Below are 22,879 nucleotides of genomic sequence, written 5' to 3' on the forward strand. Positions count from 1 at the left end.
AAGTGTGTAATAACTGTAACCCCTGAAGCACAGGGTCCAGCGTTATAAAGGTCTGTTTACTGCAAAACAAAATGAAGGAATAACACATTTATTTGTTATGTACAAATAAATACAACTTAAAAACAAAGCTATTTGAGAAAACATCAGAAATAAACATTGTTTGCTCTGTATAGTATAAACATTTATATATCTTCTCATTTTCCTGGTAACACTTCTCCAGGCTGTCCTGACTGGCTGTTCATTGTCACGAGTCCACACCTGAATTTCTGCCCTGTTCTCTGTTCACTTCCTCGTAGCAGCTCTTGCTAATGATTTCACTTCCTTTACTTGCAACATTGCCTGTTTCTTTAACGTCTTTTCCCAAGTGTACAGAGGAACAGTATATGAGTGAGAATAGCAGATGGAGGTGTGCAGTCACATGAGACTGTAAAGGGAAGAGGAGGGTCAGGAGTCATGTGACAGATTTATACTTCGCTTCCTGCCCTTTGGTAACCGATTTACAATGTTTAAAATGCTATCAAATCACAAACAGGTTTGGAACAAGAAACACAGGAAAAATGTAGACAGATAATAAAACAGAGAGTCAGGGACAGTCAGAAAAAAAAGCAAGAACAGGAGAAAAATAAGATGTAAGGGGAGAGTGAGTGTTTGATGGAGATGAGGGGGGGAAGATAAAATGACTAAGACATGACTCTGGACACATGAGTGTTGGAGGTTTTACTTAGAAAGGCACAAACTCTGACTCACAGGTAACCACCTTTACACAGCAAGAAAAGAAATGGAGACGAGCCACGAATGCTTCTCTCTCCCCCCCCCCCCCCCCACAAACGCTGTGAAATGTTCTACATCCCTTTAAGAGTTGAGCGTGCGTCCATTTTAAAGTGAGGTGGAAATGTCTGCATTGTAATCCCATCCTGGCTTTGTACATCCCTATGAGAGTTCACTCAGAGGCATCAGAGGCATTCGTCCACATCTGGCAGCTCTGTGAGACAAGCTGTGTGCTCCTCTGAGTCTAACAGTGACCCCTGCTGGTCACTTGCAGAAACACATTTGGGATACTCCATGAAAGTTCACTCCAACAAGTTTGGACGCATAGACATTTGGACCCAGAGAGAGAGCGAGAGAGTGAGTGTGTGTATGTATGTGTTTGTATCTGTGTGTATGTAATGCATGTGTTTGCATCTGTGTGTGTGTGTGTGAGATAGAGAGAGTGAGAGAAAGAGAGAGTGTGAGAGAGAAAGAGAATCTGGAATAGCAGACTTAATCTTTAAAATAGGAAAAAAAATTAAAAGGACCAAGGGGAGAATTGCCCTGACAGGCTTCCTCTTCCCCATACCACAAATGTAAGCATGTGTTCCAAGAGAGCGTCTCTGTCACTCATTCAGGCTCTTCTCCTCTTTGTATGCGAGATTTGTCCTTGGTTTATGACCACTGTTAGTGTCAAATACATTGTCGTCTGTAGTAGTCTTTCAAGAGGCTGCTCCTCTTGCGCTAAAAGGAGTATACATATCCTCCTCTTCCCCTTTTTCTCGGGGGACGAGGCCTGGTGATCCTCTTCCTCACTTGTGTCGCTGGAGTGCTTTCCTCTTCTGACGCTTGAAGAAACAACAGCACCTGCAAAAAAAAAAACATTACAAGGGTTAAACAATAAAACTGCGCTTCAGTTTGTTACAGAAGGCTTCTAAAAAAGTCCTCCTCTGCAGTCACGTGGCCTCGTCTGAACTCCTCTGTGTGAAATCACTGCAGTGCAGTCTCATGATGTTCTCCTGAGATGCACGACCCATGCAGACCAGAAAAAGTTGGGGTGGAGAGGACGTTTGAGATGCTTACTTGGTGTCGTCGGGCACCTCTCGCTCAGCTGTGACTGTGATGGGGGCGTTGGAGTGGCCCGCCGTGGGGTCGTCTGTGTTCAGCTCCCCATTGGTCGAGTTCATCACCTGCACGGAATCGTGGGAAGGGAATAGTCAAGGGATGCAGCACCAGCCTCTCCCTATTCAATCCGCAAAAGCGAAACGAGACAAGAGAAGAGTGCAACAGAGGTGGCCTCAAGCACAGGAAGAGAAGGAGCAGAGAGGGGTGAGAGAGAGAGACAAGGACAGAGAGGAGAAGGAGGAGCCGCCCGCTTGTGCGCCTACCTGTGCAGAGCCCCCCAGGCGGTCGGCCGTCAGGCGGGAGCCCAGAACCTCGCGGGGCGTGGCGGGAGGGGGCTGCGCCTCGCCACCCGCAGGCTCAGGAGACTGGCACAGTTGGGCAGACAGTGATGAAATAAGAGAGAAGAAGAAAATAAACCAACATGAATAGCGTTTTTTAAATGCCAGCTTTGACAGAGGTGAAGAGAAACAAGAGGAGCACAAGGGTTCGGAGAGACATGAAGAGGACAGGGTAGGCTAGAGAGAGATTTTACGAGCAAATGTGCGCACAAACGCACACACCCACACAGACGATGTTACTGTAGTTACTGTAAGACACACTCTCAAACACATCCACAGAGAGCACTCAACATCAAGCAAACAGACACGCTCATCAAGTAGAAGACACTCTCATTAACACACACACATCCACACACACACACACACACACCTGGTTTTTGGTCTGCTGCTGTGCTTTGTCCCTGCTGCTGGGCTGGAGGGGTGCATCACTAGGAACTGGGCCAATTGGGGTTGGCTGAGGAAACAGAAGGCAGTGTATACGAGATGACAGGGTTGAAAAGGTAAAACTCACTGACGACTGTCTGTTTGACTGTGTGTCTGTGTGTGTTTGTCAGTCACTCACCAGGGTTTTGCCCACCCAGTCGTATTGGTAGTCGAAGACGTAGCCATTTCTGTCAAACAGGTCGGTGAAGAGCTTTCGAAGGTAGTCATAGTCTGGCTTCTCGAAAAAGTCAAGCCTCCGCACGTAACGCAAGTATGTAGCCATTTCTTCTGCGGGGCAAATGTGTGTAGGGAAAAACACAGCACACACACACGCAAACACACACACGCAAACACAAACACACACACACACACACACACACACACACACACACAAAAGAGACATGTATAATTGTACCCACACATGCAGATGGAAACACCCACACAGGTCTGCACCGGCACAATGGGAACACAATCAGTGTTGCTCACACCATGAGAATTAATGTGTGGGCCGCCTGGTAATCTCAATCACTCGCCCACTAATGGCATCAACAGAAATACATTAACGTTTCACTCTCACTTAATCACAAATATGATTTCAATTATTTTTGCACAGTATTCTGAACCTTGCAGTAGTTTCAAAAATATCAAATGAACAAACCTACAAAAAAAAAGTATCTGTTCTGTTATGATTGGTAACCACGCAAATGCACTCGGTTACATAATAGAAACCTCAAATCACACAATTGGTCTGTTCAGAAGCAACTCCCACAATGGCAAGGAAAAGCAAGGCTTTTATTTTTTTAAAGCACTCCTGCTAAAAGTCAACTAGATATTGATATCTAAATGTTGTGCCATCCACACCGCACCACAACTGGCAGCTACAATTCCAGTCGAATACCAAAAAGGTCTGAGAAGTGAATTTATCTATGGCTTGGATTTTGCACCACCTTGAAATGCAAACACAAATTTGGGATGAGGGGAAAAACAACTTGCCACAACGTATTGTCTTACAGTACGCAGCACGCAGACAAGGTGCCGTGTGTAAATGCAGAGCCGTTTTCTTTAGTGTGTGCCGTGAAGAGAATGTGGCACAATGAAAAGCAAAATCATAATTTTATCATTTAATTTGCATTTTGAAAGACAATGAGAAGGGATTACACACAGCTTCAAGCCTGCCGACTTCAACCATGTTCCCTTTTTGCCCATTAGTTTTCCTGGTGGCACAATTTTAGCGTGTCCTTTTTGAAAAAGAAAATGAGCCGATAGAGAGTTAGGAGAAAAGCCTATTCTATTTTGGCGCGATAATCCCTTTTTCGTTGCGAGATGCAAAGCAATGAAATAATTTTGCTTTTCATTGTGGCACATTTTCTTCACGTCACACAGTGAAAAGCAATTCCTCCTCCTGGGCACTGCATTTCCACATGGCACAGTTTCTGAGCTGTGCACTGTAAGACAATTCACTGTGGCATTTTACATTTACATTTAGTCATTTAGCAGACGCTTTTATCCAAATCGACTTACAAGGAAATTGCATTTATACATCATACAGTATTTTTTAGGGGTTCAGTGTCCTGCTCACACTTGGTAAATAGGAGTGGGGTATTGAACTAGCAACCTTCTGATTACTAAACGACTCCTCTACCCCCTCTCATACTGACAGCAGAGTTCTCTTGACCACACTGTTCACTAAAGGTCATCAAAATGGTATAAGCAGAATATATGGAAGAGCTGGGGTCACACCTGGGAAGCTCTCGCACAGCACCTCAATAGGCGTGGCCCTCTTGGTGTCGCCAATTTTCTGGTAACGCTCCTTCAGAGTATCAGCCTAGAGACAGGGGACAGTGTTCAGTACTGACGGACGGAAACACACACACACACACATTATCTAACCTACCTAAAAAAAAAATGTTTTAAAAAAAAAAAAAAACACACCCATTATCAGTAAATCAGTGCATGCGTGCACGTACGCACACACATACACACTGGCTGTGTTCACAGAAATGTGTTAATTTAGGCCATTGAGTATTCAGAAAATAAACTCACACCCCTACAAAGCAAACAATCTGATGGTTTGCCCATGTTTTGTACCTCTCTGTTCATCATACAACGTCTAATGTTAATTTCAGAGAAAGGGAGAAATTCAGAAAAGTCCAGTTGGATGATATTAACGCACTATTAGAAAAACTGCAGAGAGCCTCACTACAATGCAAAATGGTCTGCTTTATGGAAATGGGCATTTTAAACAATGGTGACTGCAAACGTATGCGCTCATACACAATTACTATCAGAAATATTGAGAACTACATACAGTACAAAAAGAGAAAGGCCTGGAGTATAAAATAGACCTACAAACTACTTGTTCTGCTCCACACATACTGACTACCGTATTTTCCGCACTATAGGGCGCACTGGATTATAAGGCGCACTGTCAATGAATGGTCTATTTTCGATCTTTTTTCATATATAAAGCGCACCGGACTATAAGGCGCATTAAGCGAAACAAAACAGTCAGTCAGTCAAACTTTATTAAACGTGTTCACAATAACTCTCAACATTGTTCAAACGTTAATGAGCGTATTCACAATAACTCCCAACCTTGTTCAGTTGTAACACGTATAAAAAAAACTGTCGGATACCGCTAAATCAAACGTTAGCGTAATTTACAATAACTCAAAATGTTGCAAAGTTTTGTAGGTCTTAACTGAAGCTCTGCTATTGCTTAGACCAAAAATCCATTGAAACACATAGTAGCTAGCTACCCTCGCTGCTAATAAGTATAACGCTAGCATGCTAGTTTGCCTCCAGTCTCTTGGCTCTTTCACTGCCGTTTTATGTAAGGTCAGCCATTCTAACTAGGTTCTACACATACGTGAAATACATTCCCTTTTTAATGGATAAAATGTTGCAAAGTATTGTAGGTCTTAACTGAAGCTCTGCTAACGCTTAGACCAAAAATCCATTCAAACACATAGTAGCTAGCTACCCTCGCTGCTAATAAGTATAACGTTAGCATGCTAGTTTGCCTCCCGTCTCTTGGCTCTTTCACTGCCGTTTTATGTAAGGTCAGCCATTCTAAAAAGGTTCTGCATATACGTGAAATACAGTCCTTATTTAATGGATAGAGAGCAACGCTCCCAGCATTACTCCATAGCAAACTACTCTAGTTGTCATTTCAAGCTTGCTGGAGAAGGCACTTCCAACACCAGCTAAGAGAGCAACAGTGGTCTTAAGCAATGTACTGTTCGAGTGTTTATGTTAAGTACGGTAGCCGTAATGCTGCAAGCGGTTTTGACAGAGCGCCGTGTACCACACAAAATCGCTTCGAGGTCAGTAAGCACAACCAGAATGAATCCATATATAAGGCGCTCCGGATTATAAGGCGCACTGTCGTTTTTTGAGAAAATGAAAGGCTTTTAAGTGCGCCTTATAGTCCGGAAAATACGGTACACTTTATACATACAATACATACTGACACCTCAAAATCACTCTTTATTATTTAAAGTCAAATTCAACATGTAAATAGGTCATACACATGGCATACAATAGCACTTGTCATCAAATCCACAGACAAACATACATGCAAACACCCACACATACACACTGATTTGGACTAGAGATAAGTACAGCACACAGCAGCCCAGACCACGGGCAGGAAAAAACACTCCTTATCTATACGCTCAGCACAGCCAGACGTCCCTCCCACATACATAGTCATGCACACACACACAAACACACACGCACACAGGAACACACACACACAGTCTCCTTGTTGTAGAACTCTACACCTCTGCACAGACGACTGGCTCACCTTTAACCCCTGCCAGGGCAAGCTCCCACGCAGAAAGTACATGAACATGTGGCCAAGTGCCTCCAAGTCATCCCTTCTGCTTTGCTCTACAGTGCAGAAAAGAGAGAGAGAGAGGCAGCGAGAGAAAGAGAGAAAGAGAGAGAGAGAGAGAGAGAGAGAGAGAGAGAGAGAGAGAGAGAGAGAGAGAGAGATGCACAGGGTGATTATCGAAAGACAGAGGAGCATTATCAATCACTCCAGCTCCCAAATGGCCTGATTTAGGAGAGGCCCCCAGGGTACTGAACATCAACTCTCACATCACCACTCTGTGGTGTAAAACACAGATGAAGCAGAGGGGAGATCTACTGGATGGACCCTGATTACTGCCTTTCAGTAGTAGTTTTCATGAGATGCATTATTGGAAAAACAAATGTCAAGAAAGGGTTTCCTGATTGCCCTCACATCCCAAGAGTGCTATAGTGTTGCTGAAGAGGAACTATACTCAAAAATCACATGGTCAAAATACAATTATACATTTTCATTTGTTCACAATACTAATACTAAAACACTCAACAACACCAACATGAAAGTTCAGAAATATTGGCGTTGAAAGTAGCCATCTTCATGGTGGGGAATACTAACCAAATCTGATATGCACTACACGAAAAAATCTTATTTCTGCGTTTCTTTTATGTGCAATCCTTACAGCAAAGAGTAATGACCTATTGTTCATCTGAATTCAAAAAACTGCTTAACCATGCACTGTGAGCTAAAAGAAGACAAACGACTTATGGAGTTAAGTAGAGCAGGGGCTGATTAAAATACCTAGTCTAGTCTATGTCCACAGGAACCACCAAACCATCCCTGCTTTCCCACGTCCCCTTTCCCCTCACCTTTCCCCAGGTGGGTGTTGATGCTCATGTATCTGGCCGTGCCCGTCAGGCTCTTGTGCTCGCGGTAGGGGATGTGTTTCTTGGTCTCGGGGTCGATGTACTCCTTGGCCAGGCCGAAGTCGATGATATGGATGGTGTGCTGGCGCTTGCTCCCCGGCCGGCCCACCAGGAAGTTCTCGGGTTTCACGTCCCTGTAGATCAGGCTCCTGGTGTGGACGAACTCCATCCGTGTGATCTGCAGCCCACACACACACAGCAACAGTAGTTAGTTACACACACACAAACACACAAAGTCTGGAGCATCATGCACAGCCAGTGCTTCTTGGAAATGGTTTATGTAACCGAATTTTGGACAAAATAGATTTAGCCATATTGTACCTGATTGCATGGCTGCCTTGCTGGTTAAGAATGATTGTTCCGGAAGGACAGTTTTGTGATATTTGATGGACACCAACATGCCCTTTGAAGCTTTTAGATTAACCCAGTTAGCTTAGTTTTTTTCCCCCATTTTAAATACAACAGCAAAGGCTGGTAAGCCCCATGTCCTCATACAGAGAAGACAGAGCATGCCCTGACATGTCAAGGAATAGAAACCCAGTTCTGGGTGAGCTATCCCTTTAAAGGGACACAGAGATTTGCAGACATCTGTTTGAGTCTTATGATGTTTTCCTGAAGCTCTTAGCACATGTTCTGAGAGAAAGAGAGTTTTTCATACTCTAGATTAAAGAGTTCACCAACTAGCTTAACCTAAAAAGCACATTTCTAATCAATACATGAACACAGTTCAAACAAACAATAAAAGTACACTGAATGAAGTTTATGCTGTTGCTGTCGGCTACATAGACAGGTTAAAATACTGTTGTCGATGTTCTCCCCGACAGGGCAAAATATTGAATTGAGTGTCTCTCATTTCATATTATAGCGGTTACAAGTCATAATTAAATCTTGTAAACCTCATCCAACATAATGTGATGTAATGTGTGTCTGTGAACATAATTTAGCTTGTGAACATTCACTAGCATTCACTAGCTGTACAAAGGAGCACAGGGAGCAATGTGCTAAGCTTGACAGAAAGTGTACTGGGTTAGAAATGCAGACTGTACCTTTAATGAACAGAAAACAACCCACAACTAAATGTCTATCTAAGGGGTAAGACAAACATAACTGGAATCACAAGGACTTAGCTCAAGGACAGCCAAACACATGAAGTGTAATACTGAGCACACATCAGGCACAGTGACAGTAGGGCTAAGAGGTTACAGTCAACAAACAGGTTCAGTCAGACAAAGAGTTACAAATTATAACTGCTTTTTTTTAAATAAAACTTGTGTTCTATAACATGCAGTTGTGATTTCTGTGGATGGACTTTTCCACTGGTGGAATATTAATGTGTACCTTGTCTGACTGAACCTTTTAGACACAGCAGAACATGATAATATCAGAAAAGAGTGTAGTCAGTATCACAACCCTTAAAACTGTGTTACAGGCAAGAACTGTTCACATAGAACAATATGCCGGTATAGCTGTTTAGGAGTGTAATAACAAGGCACAAACAGGACCACAGGTTTCTCAGACTAAGGTAAGGCTAAGGGTCTTCTCACCAACTGAATGGCCATCATGAGGACCGTCTTGAGGGAGAAGCTTCTTTCGCACAGGTCAAACAAGTCCTCCAGGCTGGGCCCCAGCAGCTCAAGAACCATCGCATTATACTTCCCACAGGGCCCAAAGTAGTACACCGACGGAACCCCCTCTGCAAGCAAACACACACACACACACACACACACACACACACACACACACACACACACAATCACAATAACATTAGGCGTATATACAAACAAAAAACCTGATTCTGCCCCTTATGGCAATAAACAGTTGCACCATAGGATTACACTCCCCACAAATCCCCTCAATATAGTTGGGCAGCCCCCTTTTCATTTCAATACAGACCCTGTACCTAAACACTGAATCTGTTGTTCTGTGATCAGTTCTTTTTACTGATGGTAATTGCTATAGTGTCTGTGATAATGTCAGCAAAATGGTGGCAACGGTGAGCAGTGTGAGCTGCTTACCCCCACTGCCCAGCTGCTTGTAGAAGCGGTACTCCAGGTGGAGTTGAGGAGCGCGGGACTTGATTGGCTCCTGGAGACAGAAATTAATTCATTCATTCAACCTTTATTTCATTCTCGGGGATACATTGAGGGTAGCCCTCATTTTCTATGACGACAAGGTTACAAATGCAATCAAAACGATAAATAACACACAAAAAACATAGTAAACAAACAAAACATTTTAAAATGAAGGGACAGATAGATTTCCACAAAAATCAGCATAAACAGTTACACATGAAACTTGCAAAGTGCCACTCCTCTACCTCACCCTCTGTTCAGCCATCTTCACTTAGCTACAACTTGACTATGACATTGATATCATGATGGAGACAAATGAGTGTTGTTCAGAAGTGATGGTGTGCCCTGCGTGGAAGTACTCACCAGCTTGATGGCCACATACTCGTTGGTATACAGGTTCTTGCCGAGCCGCAGCTCACCGAAGTTCCCGCAGCCAATCTTCTTTCCCACACGGAAGTTTGGGCCAACCATGAGCACCCCGGAGCTGGAGCCCCGACCCCCGTGCCCACTCCTGCTGCCCCCGGACTTCACCACCCTCTTGCTCTCCTCCATCTCTCCCTTCCCTCCTCTCTTCTCTAAATCCTGAAGCTTGTGGTACCCGGGCTTCTCCAGAGTTACGTCACTGCCATAAAAACCACAGATCCACTGAATCACAACAACCAGGGGGTGGGAGGGTGACAAGCGAGTGTGGGATGAAGAGGAAGATTTTTTGGATAGCAAATGTATGCTGATATTTACACTTGCGCACTTAGCCGTACCCCACGCACATCAATCTGAACTGCTCTCAGACCACTGTTGCCGGTTCACTGTAAACTCCAATGCGTGGAGCTCATAAAGTCCAGAAAACAATCTAGTCCTAACTGCTGGACTCAGACACGTGGTTCCAGTCCAGTTCTAGCTCATTCGGTCCTAGGTTAGGCAGCTGTGGTGGGTGAGCTCTTTAGTTCGGTATGTGGTGAGAGCAACTCTAGCGGGGTGTTTGGGAAGAGTTCCTGCAGGGGTGGTGGATTAGCCCTGTCCTAGCTCCAGCAGGGAAAGCGTGGTGAGCTCCAGGACGGAAACATGCGGGTGGGTTTCAGCATCACTTCCTGCGGGCCTGGCTGTGGACTGACATGAGACATTCCCGAGGCTTCAGCCCCCAGTGCAGGGCCCGACACACAGCTACGATACATTCACAACCACCTGAGGGAGGGAGGGGGAGGGAGAGGAGAGAAATTAACAGGATGTACAAAAAAAAGCATCAATTTGTCTTGTTGCAGGCTCACAACAGAACTTCATTACAAGCCCCATTTGGACATTTGATCAAAAACACCTCACTAGTCATACAACAGCCCCATATGGACGCTTTCCAGCTGAATCAACTGTGGCAAACCTAGTATGAATAGTGGGAGTGCTTTCCTAAGAGAGACAGAGGATCCGAGGAAGTAGAAACAGGAGACCATCTCCCTACAGGAAGTCTTATCTTGTGTTTCTGAGCACCAGCACTAAAAATACACCACAGTGCAGCTCCAGCAGAGGCCGGGGGGTCATGTGAGAGGGAGAGCCTCCTGGGGGGGAGAGTGTTACCCCAACAGGCTGTAAGAGTCTCAGACCCACGGCAGGAAATGAATGAAGGCAGGTTAGTCAAGTGTGAATCGGTGTAAGCCTACCAGCATCTTGGTCAACGTATCTAAAAAAATAAATTAAAAAAAACACCTGAGTATATTGGACAGCTTTCACGTAAATTAGATATCCAAACGAACAAAGCAACCATTTCATCCAGTAGCAAAAATGATTCGAGTCACCGACTTAAACACTGTACATGTACTTGGCTTGCTAACAAAGCGGTGTCAAGCGAGTTGTCCAGTTGGCTTGGTGATCAGGATTAGGCCTGATAAGATGGCATCCACTGCCCATGTAAACATCCACCAACTTTTCTGCACTGCAAGAAAGCTGACTGACTACATAGCTAAATTCGGGAAACTTCTTACCAACCCCCCTCGTCCTCTAAATCGACTGTACACGTTAACAATACACCTGAATAGTTAGACCACTTATCCTGACTTTGGCTGAACATGGCATATACAGTGTAGCAGGTTCGAGCTAGCCACCAAGCTAGCTCTTTTTTTAGCTACCAAGCTTATAATACGACTGTTACATTTTGTCATCTAATCTTGCTGACATTACCCAACACGAAGTAACTGATAACAGAGGTGGTCAATGTAACACATAATTATTACCCGGATGAGACCTCACAATAACGTTTGGGGAACACGAAAATAATGTTGGCCTGCCGCTATTGTTAGTCAAGGCTAACTCATTGATTAGTAACCCAGTGCCTAGCATAGCAGGCTAGCTTGCATAGATAAACTTGAAAAGCCTGATTGGCGAGACTAACATTGCGTTTGACGGAACTATAATGCTAATAATGTGACAAAGCACACTGTCTTGATCAACAACCCTATGTTGATTTGCATTATAGACGGTAAATAATTACATGAAGACACTGACCGGCTGAATGAATATTCGGCTTGCTCGCTAACATTACCTTTCTAACTAACAGGAATAACGTTATAGCTAGCTAGCGTCCACTGGTTAACGTTAGCTGCCAGGGCTAGCCAGCAACAACAAGCTCCCTGCAGATTATAGTGGATGGAGAATTTCATAAAATGAATGCAAGTAAAGCAAAACGACGTTAACTTCTTTCTGGCATATTAACTGCGAGAACGTTAAGAAGAAAGACAACTTTTTTACTCGAATCTGTATTTCAGTCTCTTCAGACAACGACCTAACGTTAGCTACCAAGCTAGCTACCTAGCTATTTTATGAATCCTATTTAATCCACCAAATCGAAATACATTAAAAGAACTACCTCGGAATAATATATATTAGACTTCTAGAGGTTACACGTAATAACACAGCCAAAAAATAATATTACCTACATCGGTATATACAAAGTCTATGTCGATTTCCATTCTGTTTATCTTGCAGCCTTTTTCGTGGGTGTCACTTTCCTCTTCCCACATACAGTCAGTCGCTGCCTCTGGGTTTCGCCAGTCAACAGCAGTGGTGGGCTCCTATGCGCATCTGATCAAAGGATGTAAGCTGAAGACAGGGGAGATGAAAACTGCGTGAAGACATGTTATAACAATCGCATACTTGCTCAGAAGGCTATTACACCTCTGTCTACAAAAAAAAAGGCAACAGGCAGTAGGCTTATAAATTGCTTTCATGGCATGCAACTATTATCAGGGATATAGGCTACACCATTGTACCTTAGCTATCCATAATGTTATCTACAAAATAATATTTACAACATTTTGATATTAAATGAATTGTGTGTGTGTGTGTGTGTGTGTGTGTGTGTGTGTGTGTGTGTGTGTGTGTGTGTGTTATTTGGTAGCCTAAAAAGTTGTGTTAACACCATATCAGGCATAAAATTGGACCCACGGGAGACTACTGCTGTAGGCTACTGCAATAGGCTACATTTAGGATATCATTTTAATGGAAATTATTTCCATGAAATCAGTTAAATGCCTGAGATAATATAGGACTCATGTTGGGGTGCATCCTTAATTTCCCGGGAAATATGTATACATTTATATTTACCATAGGCCCATTCTGTGGTGGACACCCAGAATTTCCTTCCCACTTCCACATTATTCAATAGAGACATTTGCGTTGTAGTAATTGGGAGGAGCAGTTTAACAAAACTGTTACAGTTTAACAAATAACATACATGTGTGAAAGAAGTCGGGAACTGCATTATGCAGCATCATAAACAGTATTATTTGCCTGTCATTTCAGTGTAACATAGAAATTACATATTATGCTGACAAAGCAAGATGTACCAGCAGGTCAATACAGTGCAGACATGGATAACACCATGCAGTAAAACACAGAGACAGTAAAACAATTTCATAACTGAAAAAAATACAGGAAAAAATGTATTCAAAGCACTTTTTAGAACCTAATTATTAAGAACAAAGCTTTGCAACCTTATTAGCAACTGAAACTGTATAGGAATCATGTCTCATGACCTCTTAACACTCAAAGAGGTCGAAGAAGCAGTCAAGAGTTAGCTTTTCCTGGCTTTGATTGCAGTGTATCAGTGATGAGAGTGCTTTTTTCTATTTTGTTTGCATACAGTATAGAGGCACTAGGGACAAACTATATACCGACTTGCTACTCTTTCTACATGTTGACTGACCTTTATCCACATGCATGGACAGTAGACATATACACAAATTACATAACATTTGAGTGAAATCATTAATGGAACTGTTTATTGTAACAAGTCTTGAACAACAGAATGAGTGCAAAGGATTGTTAGAGCATTTCCTTCTAACGGACAAGATGACCATACAGATTGATAGTGGTGAAACAGGCCTTTGATGGCTCGCTTGAGCATTAAGCCATGAGGTTTTGCAGCTGTATGGGGCTTTCCATTGGCTGGATGAATTAAGAGATTAACTTGCATGAGCATGAGCGTAACTTCCTGGCAAGATAAATCTTGCAGGGTTTTACTCCCTCTTAGTGTCCCCACACTTAGGATCCCCAGCGTGTCGTGTCTCTTTGGATGTCTGGACAGTCCGGTGTGTGGTAAAATGGTCTCCATCTCAACAGTGATGGCTGTTCGGCTGCACTCTCCTTTATTGCTGCTGTGTTTGCTGTTCAAGGCTCATGCCAAAGGTGAGCTCGGTTCAGGAATCTGGGGGTCCATGTGGATTTGAACAGATGAAATAACCTGCTTCAGTATTTCTGACTAAAATGTGTTCAGTTTTGCTCAACAGTAGATGAAATGTATAAGCAGCTTTTTCACGTCTCTCTTCTTTTACTCATCAGATGTATGCAAACCAGAAATCAGTCTGTCAAAGCCTGTAGACACGGTGTGTCTCGGGGACTACTTCAACCTGTCCTGTCAGTTTGTGTGCCTGTCTCTGTCGCGCCAGCGGCAGCTATGGCACGGCAAGCAGTTGCTGCTCAATATGAGTGTTGATACTCCTAACAGTACCCTCCATTACTACAAGTACAATGCCTCCAACGAACACAACGGGACATATGAGTGCAAGACCGAGCTGGCACATGCCATCGCCATCATTCAAATCCACATCAATGGTGAGCCAAAGCAAATACTATAATAGTGTGTTGTATTGGTCTGCCAATGTTGTTTTGTAATTAGTCTAGACTTAATAATATTCTGTTTTATGCAAGTCCTCATGAGGTAATGATTGCCTCTATGTCCATGGCCTAACACTCTGTGATGTGTTCCGCAGGTACATGTGAGGAGAAGAATAACAGTGAGGCGAGCACTGTGGAGAGTGTGTCATTTCGCCTGGTGGTCTGGTATCTGCTCTGTAAAGCTGGAGCTTTCTTTCTCTTCATCACCGCCACGTTCCTGCCAATCTGTCGCATCCACTAATCTCAAACACACACGCAGGCACACACACACATTAGTGATTTCATTGTACACAGTAAGTATGTATACAGCGTCGTGAAAATTAATTACTGCAGTAAAAATTATAATTATTTTAAATATGAATTGTTCCAGACAAACCTGTTTTATATGTCACTGAACTACACATCTCTCTGTATGTGTGTATTCCCACAATTACATTTAAATTATTATTTGAGTATTTGTTTTCAGTTGGATTAACCTGTTCATCCGTCATAGCATTCAGATGATTTAACAGCTTATCAGAATAGTTTTATATTTATGACGGGTGCAAGAGTGTATAAAAAAAGTTTGTGAACAGTTTGTGTGTATTTCTCAAAAGTCAAATTTTACACACGCCTACAATACTGATCAAGGTCATCTCTTGGATGTTCAGTATAGGGGACCTAATAGACACTTTAGTATTACGTGTCCAATGTCATTGTTTTTCATGTGGTAGGGAGTTGATAACTGAAATAAAGGTTTGCCCATGTTGATGGAAAAACACATATAAGTAGTACGGTACAATAAGGAAGTCATTTATATAATTGAATGAAAAAATATGATTGTAATGATTGCTTATATGTGGGTATTTGGTCCAAGTTAAATACAGACCACACATTTTGGCAGTTTCTAAAGGCTAACATAACCACATATGAGCAAACAATATAATATCAAGGATGCCATGTCAAATAAAAATCTTCACCATGGAATTTTTTTATTTTGTTTTAATCTTTATATATATATATTTCATAGCGACAAAACACAAAACTTAGAACATGAAGCTGCATTCATAATATTTTCAAATGCATATACAGAAAATAATCTTTCAATAAATATAACAGTGGTGAAGGGATACAGAGTGAGTCACGGGTGGGTGTCGGCTAAGAGCTCAGAATCTGATGGTGACTGCAGCTGTGTAGGGGAGCTCTCTGTTCCATCTGAAACATGAAGAGGTGCATGAGGAAGGGCCAGTAGCTGTTGAAACTTCACTTATGAACAGGATGAACTGGGGGGTGGGGGGGGGGGGGTAAGATGATGGGATTGAGGAAGATGATGGGATTGAGGAGTTCATACCAGTCTCTGAGGGTGGTTTGCCAGAGGGACCCTTGTGTTGGCTCTCAATGTGAGCGGTCATCTCCTTGCGGTTGGCGGTGCTGTGGCCACACTGGAGACAGTTGTAGCGCCCCCTGGTGTGTTCCCATAGAATACGGCTGCTAAAGGACTGGCCTGAGGAGACAACAGAGAGGACAGGCTTTGACAACAAAAATCACAACATTTATCTGACTGGAAGTACAATGAAACTTAAATTAAAAGAGCAGCTGACATGAATCATTTTCATTCTGGTACAATCTTAGCGGGTGTACTTGAACATAAGGAGGAATCGGCCTTACTACATCACTAGGGGGAATAATTTAAAGATCTTAATTTCCACAATACTTACAAATCATCCAATTCAAGATCTTTAGGAAATCCAGAGTCAAAATGAAATAAAATGTAAGTAAAACATGTTTGGCCAAAAATAAGGCTGTTATGGGTGTTACCCCCAGAAAGATCAGGCTAAAAAAATACAAATATGTATTAAGAGTAAGATTTCAAAAATTGCCAGTCCATATCCTGTATGTTAATTACACATCAAATCATCAGCATGGAGCAAATGGTCTTCTCAATTGAGAGATACTTTGGAATTTCATTCAACTCCTCCACCAAAGACACAACTAGAAATCAAACAAGCACAGGACACCACAGATTCTGGCCAATCTCGAGGATTTCCAGTGAAGCATCACACAAGAATGCAGTCCAAAGTCCAAAACAGATTACAAGCACAGGTGGCAAGAACGAGACCATCAGTGGAGTGTCTCACAAGGCATCATGACATCTGAATGCAAAAACAGCCAGCGAGAGCTCTTGTGTGCAAGCCATCACCAGCGGGTTTAGCAGCCATCAGGACATAGCTCTACCAGACAGAGCTATGAAAACAGGGGCAGGGTGGGGGGTGGAAAGCTGCCAGCCTTTGCAGAGGAGAGGAGAGGGGTGGGACTGGTACCCTACAATGAGCAGCAGGCAAGAGGAAGGGATGCTGGCTAGCAAAGCACTCTTCACACCTGCAATGGTTAGCTGGGTTAGTGTGGTAGGGAGGTTTCATAAGCAGAAATAGAGCAAATATGCTGTGCTTAATGGTTGATAGGTTAGAATAAAACTCTAACCTACCAACAGATTTAGATTAGATATTAAATCTGAGTGTGTGTGTGTGTGTGTGTGTGTGTGTGTGTGTACCTGTGTGGGTTAGTGGGTTTCTTAAAGCCTCACCTGGACTGTCTCTCTACTTATAGTATGACTGCTTGGAGGATAGTTCCATCTGTGCTTTTGAGGCCCAGGCGCGTCTGGCAGGACAGTGCAACACGACAAAACACAGTTCACTCACAACGCAGAGCTCTGCGGCACCTCTCAGCATAAAATCACACACAAGTCACAACTCAAGGAAAAAGAAAACTTCTCTCATTTATGGGCACTTGTCTCCTTCAGCTCCTTCTCACTCTCTCTCTATCTCTCTCTCTCTAGAGACAGAAGGAAGCAACAGTGCATGGCTCACCTTGATTTTTCCTCCAGACAGCATTGGAGGCGGCTGCAGCACTCTGAGGTGAGGGGGAGGAGAGTGGCTGTGATGGGGAAGTCTGAGACATACTAGGACTCTGAACAGAGGCCTCCGCAGAACTAGAGGAGAGCGTGGGGTCAGGGGAATGCCCAACGGCTGTGGGGGGTTCCGCGGTTGGTGGGGTGGTCTCCATCTGCTCCAGCAGCTCAGAGGTCTCTGATGGGTCAGGTGCAAAGACGGGGGCCTGGAGCTCTTGCTCGGCCCCTTGTTCACCGGGTGCCCCTGCCCGCGCTGCCCTACTCTTGGCCACTTTAGCGCAGGTCTGTAGGTGCTTCAGCAGTGTGCGATAGGATCGCAGCTTTGCCCGGCAACTCTCACAGCTACAGATAACAAAGCAGAACATTAAATATGCATTTGTGTTCCATATCCTCACCATATATTGTTATCATGCCTCTCTTTACTTAGAAATGTTAATACAATTGTTAAATATTACTTTTCAAAATGTTAAAGTTTCACCAAAGCCAACCGTTATTAACTCTTTTACAAACTCACATGAAGAAGATATTTGGCTTATAGTGGACCCTCATATGCTCCATCAGCTGTTGCATGCTTGGAAATGAGCCGTCACAGCCCATTGTAGAGCACAGGAAGACTTTCCCTGGTGAACAGAAGTTAGGTGGGAGAAAATGCCATGGTAGGATGAATAATGCAGTTATGACCATGCTTTATTACATCAATAAGATATTTATTATTAGTTTTGCTAATCTGTCAAGCACCAAGTTCAAATTCTTCCACAAGCTGACTCTCAGCATACTCATGCCAAGTCTATATACGAACACTTGACACCGAGGCATTAAGTGGCAAAAAAAATAGAAAAAGTGGAACAGAAGTCTCAGTGCACCTGGAAAAGACTCTGCAGGAATCTGGTGGTCGTTGATATGACAGTTGAGCGCTTCTATGTCTGTATAAGATCTCTTGCACCCGTAGACTGAACAGGAGAAGCGACTACTACCTGCGGGTAAAAAAAATACTTCAGTGAACGAGAAGACAACACACTTTACAAACGCTGAAGCCTTACACACAGGGTTGAAACCATCGGTTGGGTATACCTGCTGGCATCGTGGTGATGGTGGACTGTGAAGCTGCAGGCTCCAATAGGGTGGACATGTTTGCAATGGCAGGAGTGTAAACAGTCGAACCAGTGAAGTCAGAAGACAACAGTTTCGCTAGCTCAGACTACCTGGGGGAAATAACGACCTAAGTTTATCTCGCAAAAAGATTCAGTTGAAGTAAAGTCAGCGAAATGTCAATATCTAACCTCAACACAGACAGACGTTATCACACAAAGGTGGAACAAAGGCCGGCGCTAATGTCAATGGTTAAAATATCTCTGCAGCTAAACCAGCTCTCTGATGGAGTTACAATTTGTAATACTGACATAATTTAAACCTAATTCGCTTAAACTAAAACGACATTAGCTAACTTAACGTTAGCCAGCCACAACAGAATGCAACTTCCACGCTAGCAAGCTAGCTTTCCGCCTTCGAGGAAGAAGCGCAGGCGCGAACTAGCTGACGTTGATGACTTGAAGATGCAGGTTAGGCTCAAACAAACTGGACCAACGCATGAATCCATGTACATACCATAAAGTATTTTAGGTAACGTGCAATTGGCTTCTTGTAGCAAAGGCTTATTTAGTGCTTCGGCCTCCAGTGAAGTAGGCGGGGGAGGAGTCGTTGTACTCTGTATGGCAACCCCTATCGGCGAACTGTTGGAGCTGTCACTCATAGACCTTTACAGTGAAACTCAACCATTAAAAAACTAAGCGTGGAGTTGTGAAAGTCCTGTGAAGTCCTCCTTGGCCAGAAATTAGTATTGTGATAGTGAAAATACATTTTATTTTTTAACAGTGCAATGTTCATGAAGCATTAAGACTTTACACCTTCTAAAAAAAAAAACCTAGCAGTCAATGATTATAAATAAATATTTTATTATACAGCAAACAGCACAGATAAAGAGAATCAGAGCTGTTCGGTTGGAGTGGAAAATAGCTGACAAAAAATAATGTACATACAATAAATATATGCATCCAAGCAAGGTAATTATGTGATATCAACAGCTATAGGTGATGAAGCTGAACCATTTACTTCTGGAACTAAAGCCAAATTATAGATGACTGGAAGGATCATTCAAGTTTCCTGCACCCACAATTATTGATTGAAAATGAATACTGTGCACACTCCCCAGAAATTAATGAAATGTCTGACCACAAAACCGATCCACCAACTGTAAACCAGAGTCTGGGCAGTCAGTCTTCTATTCAGTTTTTAAAATGTATTTAAAACCAAAACTGAGATATCTGCTTTATGACCAAAAAAGGCAGACTAAGGCCATCTCTCATAAGCCTCACAGATAACTATTGCATATAAGCTGACTGGTGAATGATGCAAAGTTCTCTTCAAAGCACAGTGGGTATCATCAAAGTCGACGTTTCTGGTAGCCACCCACTACTGGTCTGGAGTGTCATGAGGTCCAATGAAACCACGCTACCCTCATGCGATCCCACACTGCCCCTATGGAGTCAAGAGCAGGTCGCACATCTAGAATGGTATGCTTGGAGGCAGCCCCAGCATCATAGTAGTCGATAACATATCGGACCTCTTTTCCACAACGATTCACAATCCAGTCATGTCTGTCAAATGGTAATTCACGCCTGAAAAATCAGAAAAAAATAAACAATGGTTTGTAACATCACACTAATTTCCACCATACAGATGTTCTGTTAAGTTTGGAAGGAAAAACTAAAAAATTCTCACCCCATCCAGTGGCGGAACCTGGCTCTCGGAGTCAACTCCTTCGCTTTTCCCCCAAACCGCTTCAGAGATGGACCACAAGGACACTCCCTTCAACACAGGTAACGTTCATACTTTACTCTCACATTTAAGGTTAATGCTCCACTAAGTAATGCTGTCGTGCCAATCATTCACAACTCACTTAGAATGAAGAGCCTCCCATCTGAGGATCTCCTGCCAGGCCATTTCATTGTTCTGGTTGTGTATCGTGATGATGTTGTTCATATCCTTCTGTTCAATGTCACCCTTGTTCCACTGCCACCTGACAGGAGGTGGATTGAATGTGATTTTTGGGTGACCACACAAGGATGGGTAATAATAATAATAATAATACTATTCAGTATGAAAACAAATTTGATCAAACATATGAGACATGGAGGCTTGTCTGATAAGACCATAATTAGCCCAAATGTACAGGAACAGCATGCTGTCCAGTTAGCTCACCCTTTGCGTAGCATTGCATTCCAGAACATCTGTTCCGATGGGTAGACCCAGTGCTGTTCAGACCCGGCCCGGGGAATTGTGGACTCTTCTCTTTTCACAGAGAGGGAGAAAGGCTGATCTACTGATGGTATCTGGTTGGGTGGGGGCATCTGCAAGACATCCATTCACATTCTTATCTTACCTTATTTAATTTTTGATTTATTGTCTGATTTAGATTTATGTTTGATATATACGTTAATGCCTTTTTTTAGGTTGTATAGCCTTTTTCACTCTGGCAGGGGGACTGCCCATGGAAACTAGCCTTTTGGCTTTAATTGGGTGCATACATTTTAATGTTCATGAATGTACACGGTCCCTCTTGATCAAATAAACAAATTGTATTGTATTGTATTGTACATTGGCAGATGATAGCTTCACGTGTGAAATCAGCATTCAAAGTTCAGACATATGTTTATATGTGTTAATGAAAAAAGAGGTACAGGAATGACTGATGGTACCATGTTTGCAGGGTTTATGTCAGCCATTTCTCCTTTCTCTCCCCTTGCTGCCTTCATTGGACACTCTACAAACTCATAGGCTCGGTCCTGATGAGCTGGAAGCTCTGGGACAGCAGCGGAAGTCTCTGGTGCCTGCTGGGCAGGTGCAGACGCCTTGTGCATGGGGCATTCTGGGGGAGGAGCACCTGGGACACAGGTGATATCAGGTGGGATATCAGTCACATCATTTTATCTAAGGTATCAAATGTTGTACACAGAGATAAAGATTAGACCAGTGTTCTCCCATCACCCTTACTTTGTTTGGGCTCCTGATGCATGGGACAACTTCTTGGCGGTGCAGATCCAGAGCTGTGTTCTGAAGTAGAAAAGGTCTTGACCTTCAACGAGTCCATGTGTTTAGACACTGCCTCTGTCATCCTTACAGTCCAGCCATAAACCTATAAACAACAAACCAAAGCTTCAATGTGAATGATGACATGGCACACACAGCTTCCAATTCAACATGCTGCTGACAATACACCTTTCTGAGCTGAATTTGGAGTTAGAGATGTAGGACCAATTGACACTGTTAACTTAGGTCTATGATTATAAAAGACCTTGTGTATCATTAGCTTCATGTTAGCTAACAGCTGGCTAAGTAAATCACCACCTTTCGTAATTTGCTTGTGTAACACTCAAAAATGTATGTGATGATACTGAAAAGCTAACGACAGTCAACCGGCATTTAAGCAAGCCAGCTAACGTTTACTAGGTTCGTTAGCTCTGTTACAAAACGCAACTGTGCTGTCACTCAAAAATGCCCTCAAAATAAGCCCACTAAAAGACACCCAACCATCATTTTAATTTAGAAAAACGATAATACAAACAGAAAAACATAAGCAAATACTCTCCTTACCTTGACATACACAAGCTCACTTCAATGTCGTGCGCTCAACTCAGTTTACCCACAATGCTCTGCTTGCGTCACCGTTGCATCACAAGGATGTGTTCAAGATTGATTAGGTCTGCGCAGTCTGCATTGTGCTGGAATGGAACATCCCTTCCAATACTCTTAATCTGACGTTTACTTGGCAGTATCCATCAAATGTCATGATATTTCACGCCTGAAAGTGGACTGCGTCAAGACCATAGTTGAAATCGCAAATAAATTTCACATTATTCACAAATAAATGTCACTCGATTAACAAATGTATTTTCTGAATCACATATATGCCTATATAGTCATGACATTCACAAACGAAAAGGCTTTTTGTGTACATCCCTGCATTTCTTTGTGGATGTTTGATGCATTTACTTTTTTGAGTCTCTTACAATTTCAGCCTGAATTTCATCACATGAATTTAATTCTAAGGGCATCATTGAATGTGACCACACTGCGTTACATCTGCATTGTGTTCAGTATCTAGGATAATATTAAATTACAGGTAACCGTCAAATAAAACAAATTAGATAAAAGGACTTCAGACAATAGATTGTTATAACAGGACTGGTTTGGTCAATCATTTGTACGTCTATACATTATTGAAATGTGTTGTTTATTGTACTTTTAATGCGGTTTTGGTATACTGTGTATTTCTACAAATAATATGTTGAAAATCAAATCTGTTTTGACCTTTTATTAGACTTTACCTATCC

General features: G+C 42.8%; 4 protein-coding genes across 16 annotated transcripts; 1 reads left to right on the plus strand and 3 right to left on the minus strand.

Annotated features, from left to right (window-relative positions):
* Positions 1-840: 840 nt before the first annotated feature.
* On the minus strand, positions 841-12,489 carry LOC308360717 (casein kinase I-like). Of its 6 annotated transcripts, none has more exons than XM_080832771.1 (12): positions 12,364-12,489; positions 9,806-10,624; positions 9,386-9,455; positions 8,915-9,063; positions 7,314-7,548; positions 6,442-6,527; positions 4,374-4,458; positions 2,773-2,918; positions 2,581-2,664; positions 2,136-2,237; positions 1,831-1,937; positions 841-1,614 (listed from the first exon to the last, which is right to left on the minus strand). In XM_080832771.1, exons 2-12 carry the CDS (start codon positions 9,992-9,994, stop codon positions 1,560-1,562), a joined length of 1,308 nt encoding a protein of 435 aa, XP_080688897.1. In that variant the 5' UTR covers positions 9,995-10,624; positions 12,364-12,489; the 3' UTR covers positions 841-1,559. The 6 variants fall into 6 exon arrangements, with proteins under 6 accessions (XP_080688897.1, XP_080688893.1, XP_080688896.1 ...); XM_080832767.1 differs by having other exon boundaries at positions 2,773-2,921; XM_080832770.1 differs by having other exon boundaries at positions 2,773-2,921; positions 12,360-12,433.
* LOC308360726 (uncharacterized protein) lies at positions 10,913-15,548 on the plus strand. 5 transcript variants are annotated; one of them, XM_080832789.1, is made up of 5 exons: positions 10,963-11,060; positions 12,452-12,521; positions 14,048-14,113; positions 14,267-14,539; positions 14,698-15,548. In XM_080832789.1, the coding sequence occupies exons 3-5, from the start codon at positions 14,050-14,052 to the stop codon at positions 14,841-14,843; spliced, it is 483 nt and encodes a 160-aa protein (XP_080688915.1). In that variant the 5' UTR covers positions 10,963-11,060; positions 12,452-12,521; positions 14,048-14,049; the 3' UTR covers positions 14,844-15,548. The 5 variants fall into 5 exon arrangements, with proteins under 5 accessions (XP_080688913.1, XP_080688914.1, XP_080688915.1 ...); XM_080832787.1 differs by lacking the exon at positions 12,452-12,521 and having other exon boundaries at positions 10,913-11,060; positions 13,959-14,113; XM_080832788.1 differs by lacking the exon at positions 12,452-12,521 and having other exon boundaries at positions 10,962-11,060.
* A 114-nt stretch (positions 15,549-15,662) lies between these two features.
* LOC308360721 (uncharacterized protein) lies at positions 15,663-19,193 on the minus strand. 4 transcript variants are annotated; one of them, XM_080832778.1, is made up of 8 exons: positions 19,095-19,193; positions 18,561-18,687; positions 18,353-18,463; positions 18,004-18,109; positions 17,449-17,831; positions 17,166-17,239; positions 15,933-16,085; positions 15,663-15,796 (listed from the first exon to the last, which is right to left on the minus strand). In XM_080832778.1, exons 1-7 carry the CDS (start codon positions 19,095-19,097, stop codon positions 15,990-15,992), a joined length of 900 nt encoding a protein of 299 aa, XP_080688904.1. In that variant the 5' UTR covers positions 19,098-19,193; the 3' UTR covers positions 15,663-15,796; positions 15,933-15,989. The 4 variants fall into 4 exon arrangements, with proteins under 4 accessions (XP_080688904.1, XP_080688907.1, XP_080688906.1 ...); XM_080832781.1 differs by lacking the exon at positions 19,095-19,193 and adding an exon at positions 18,770-18,979; XM_080832780.1 differs by lacking the exon at positions 19,095-19,193 and having other exon boundaries at positions 18,561-18,979.
* A 231-nt stretch (positions 19,194-19,424) lies between these two features.
* On the minus strand, positions 19,425-22,184 carry hccsa.1 (holocytochrome c synthase a). Its single transcript, XM_080832783.1, has 7 exons — positions 22,140-22,184; positions 21,540-21,681; positions 21,245-21,429; positions 20,748-20,896; positions 20,446-20,565; positions 20,268-20,354; positions 19,425-20,164 (listed from the first exon to the last, which is right to left on the minus strand). Exons 2-7 carry the CDS (start codon positions 21,658-21,660, stop codon positions 19,975-19,977), a joined length of 852 nt encoding a protein of 283 aa, XP_080688909.1. The 5' UTR covers positions 21,661-21,681; positions 22,140-22,184; the 3' UTR covers positions 19,425-19,974.
* Positions 22,185-22,879: the final 695 nt, after the last annotated feature.

This window comes from Sprattus sprattus (assembly GCF_963457725.1).
Source record: "Sprattus sprattus genome assembly, chromosome: 2".
NCBI lineage: Eukaryota > Metazoa > Chordata > Actinopteri > Clupeiformes > Clupeidae > Sprattus > Sprattus sprattus.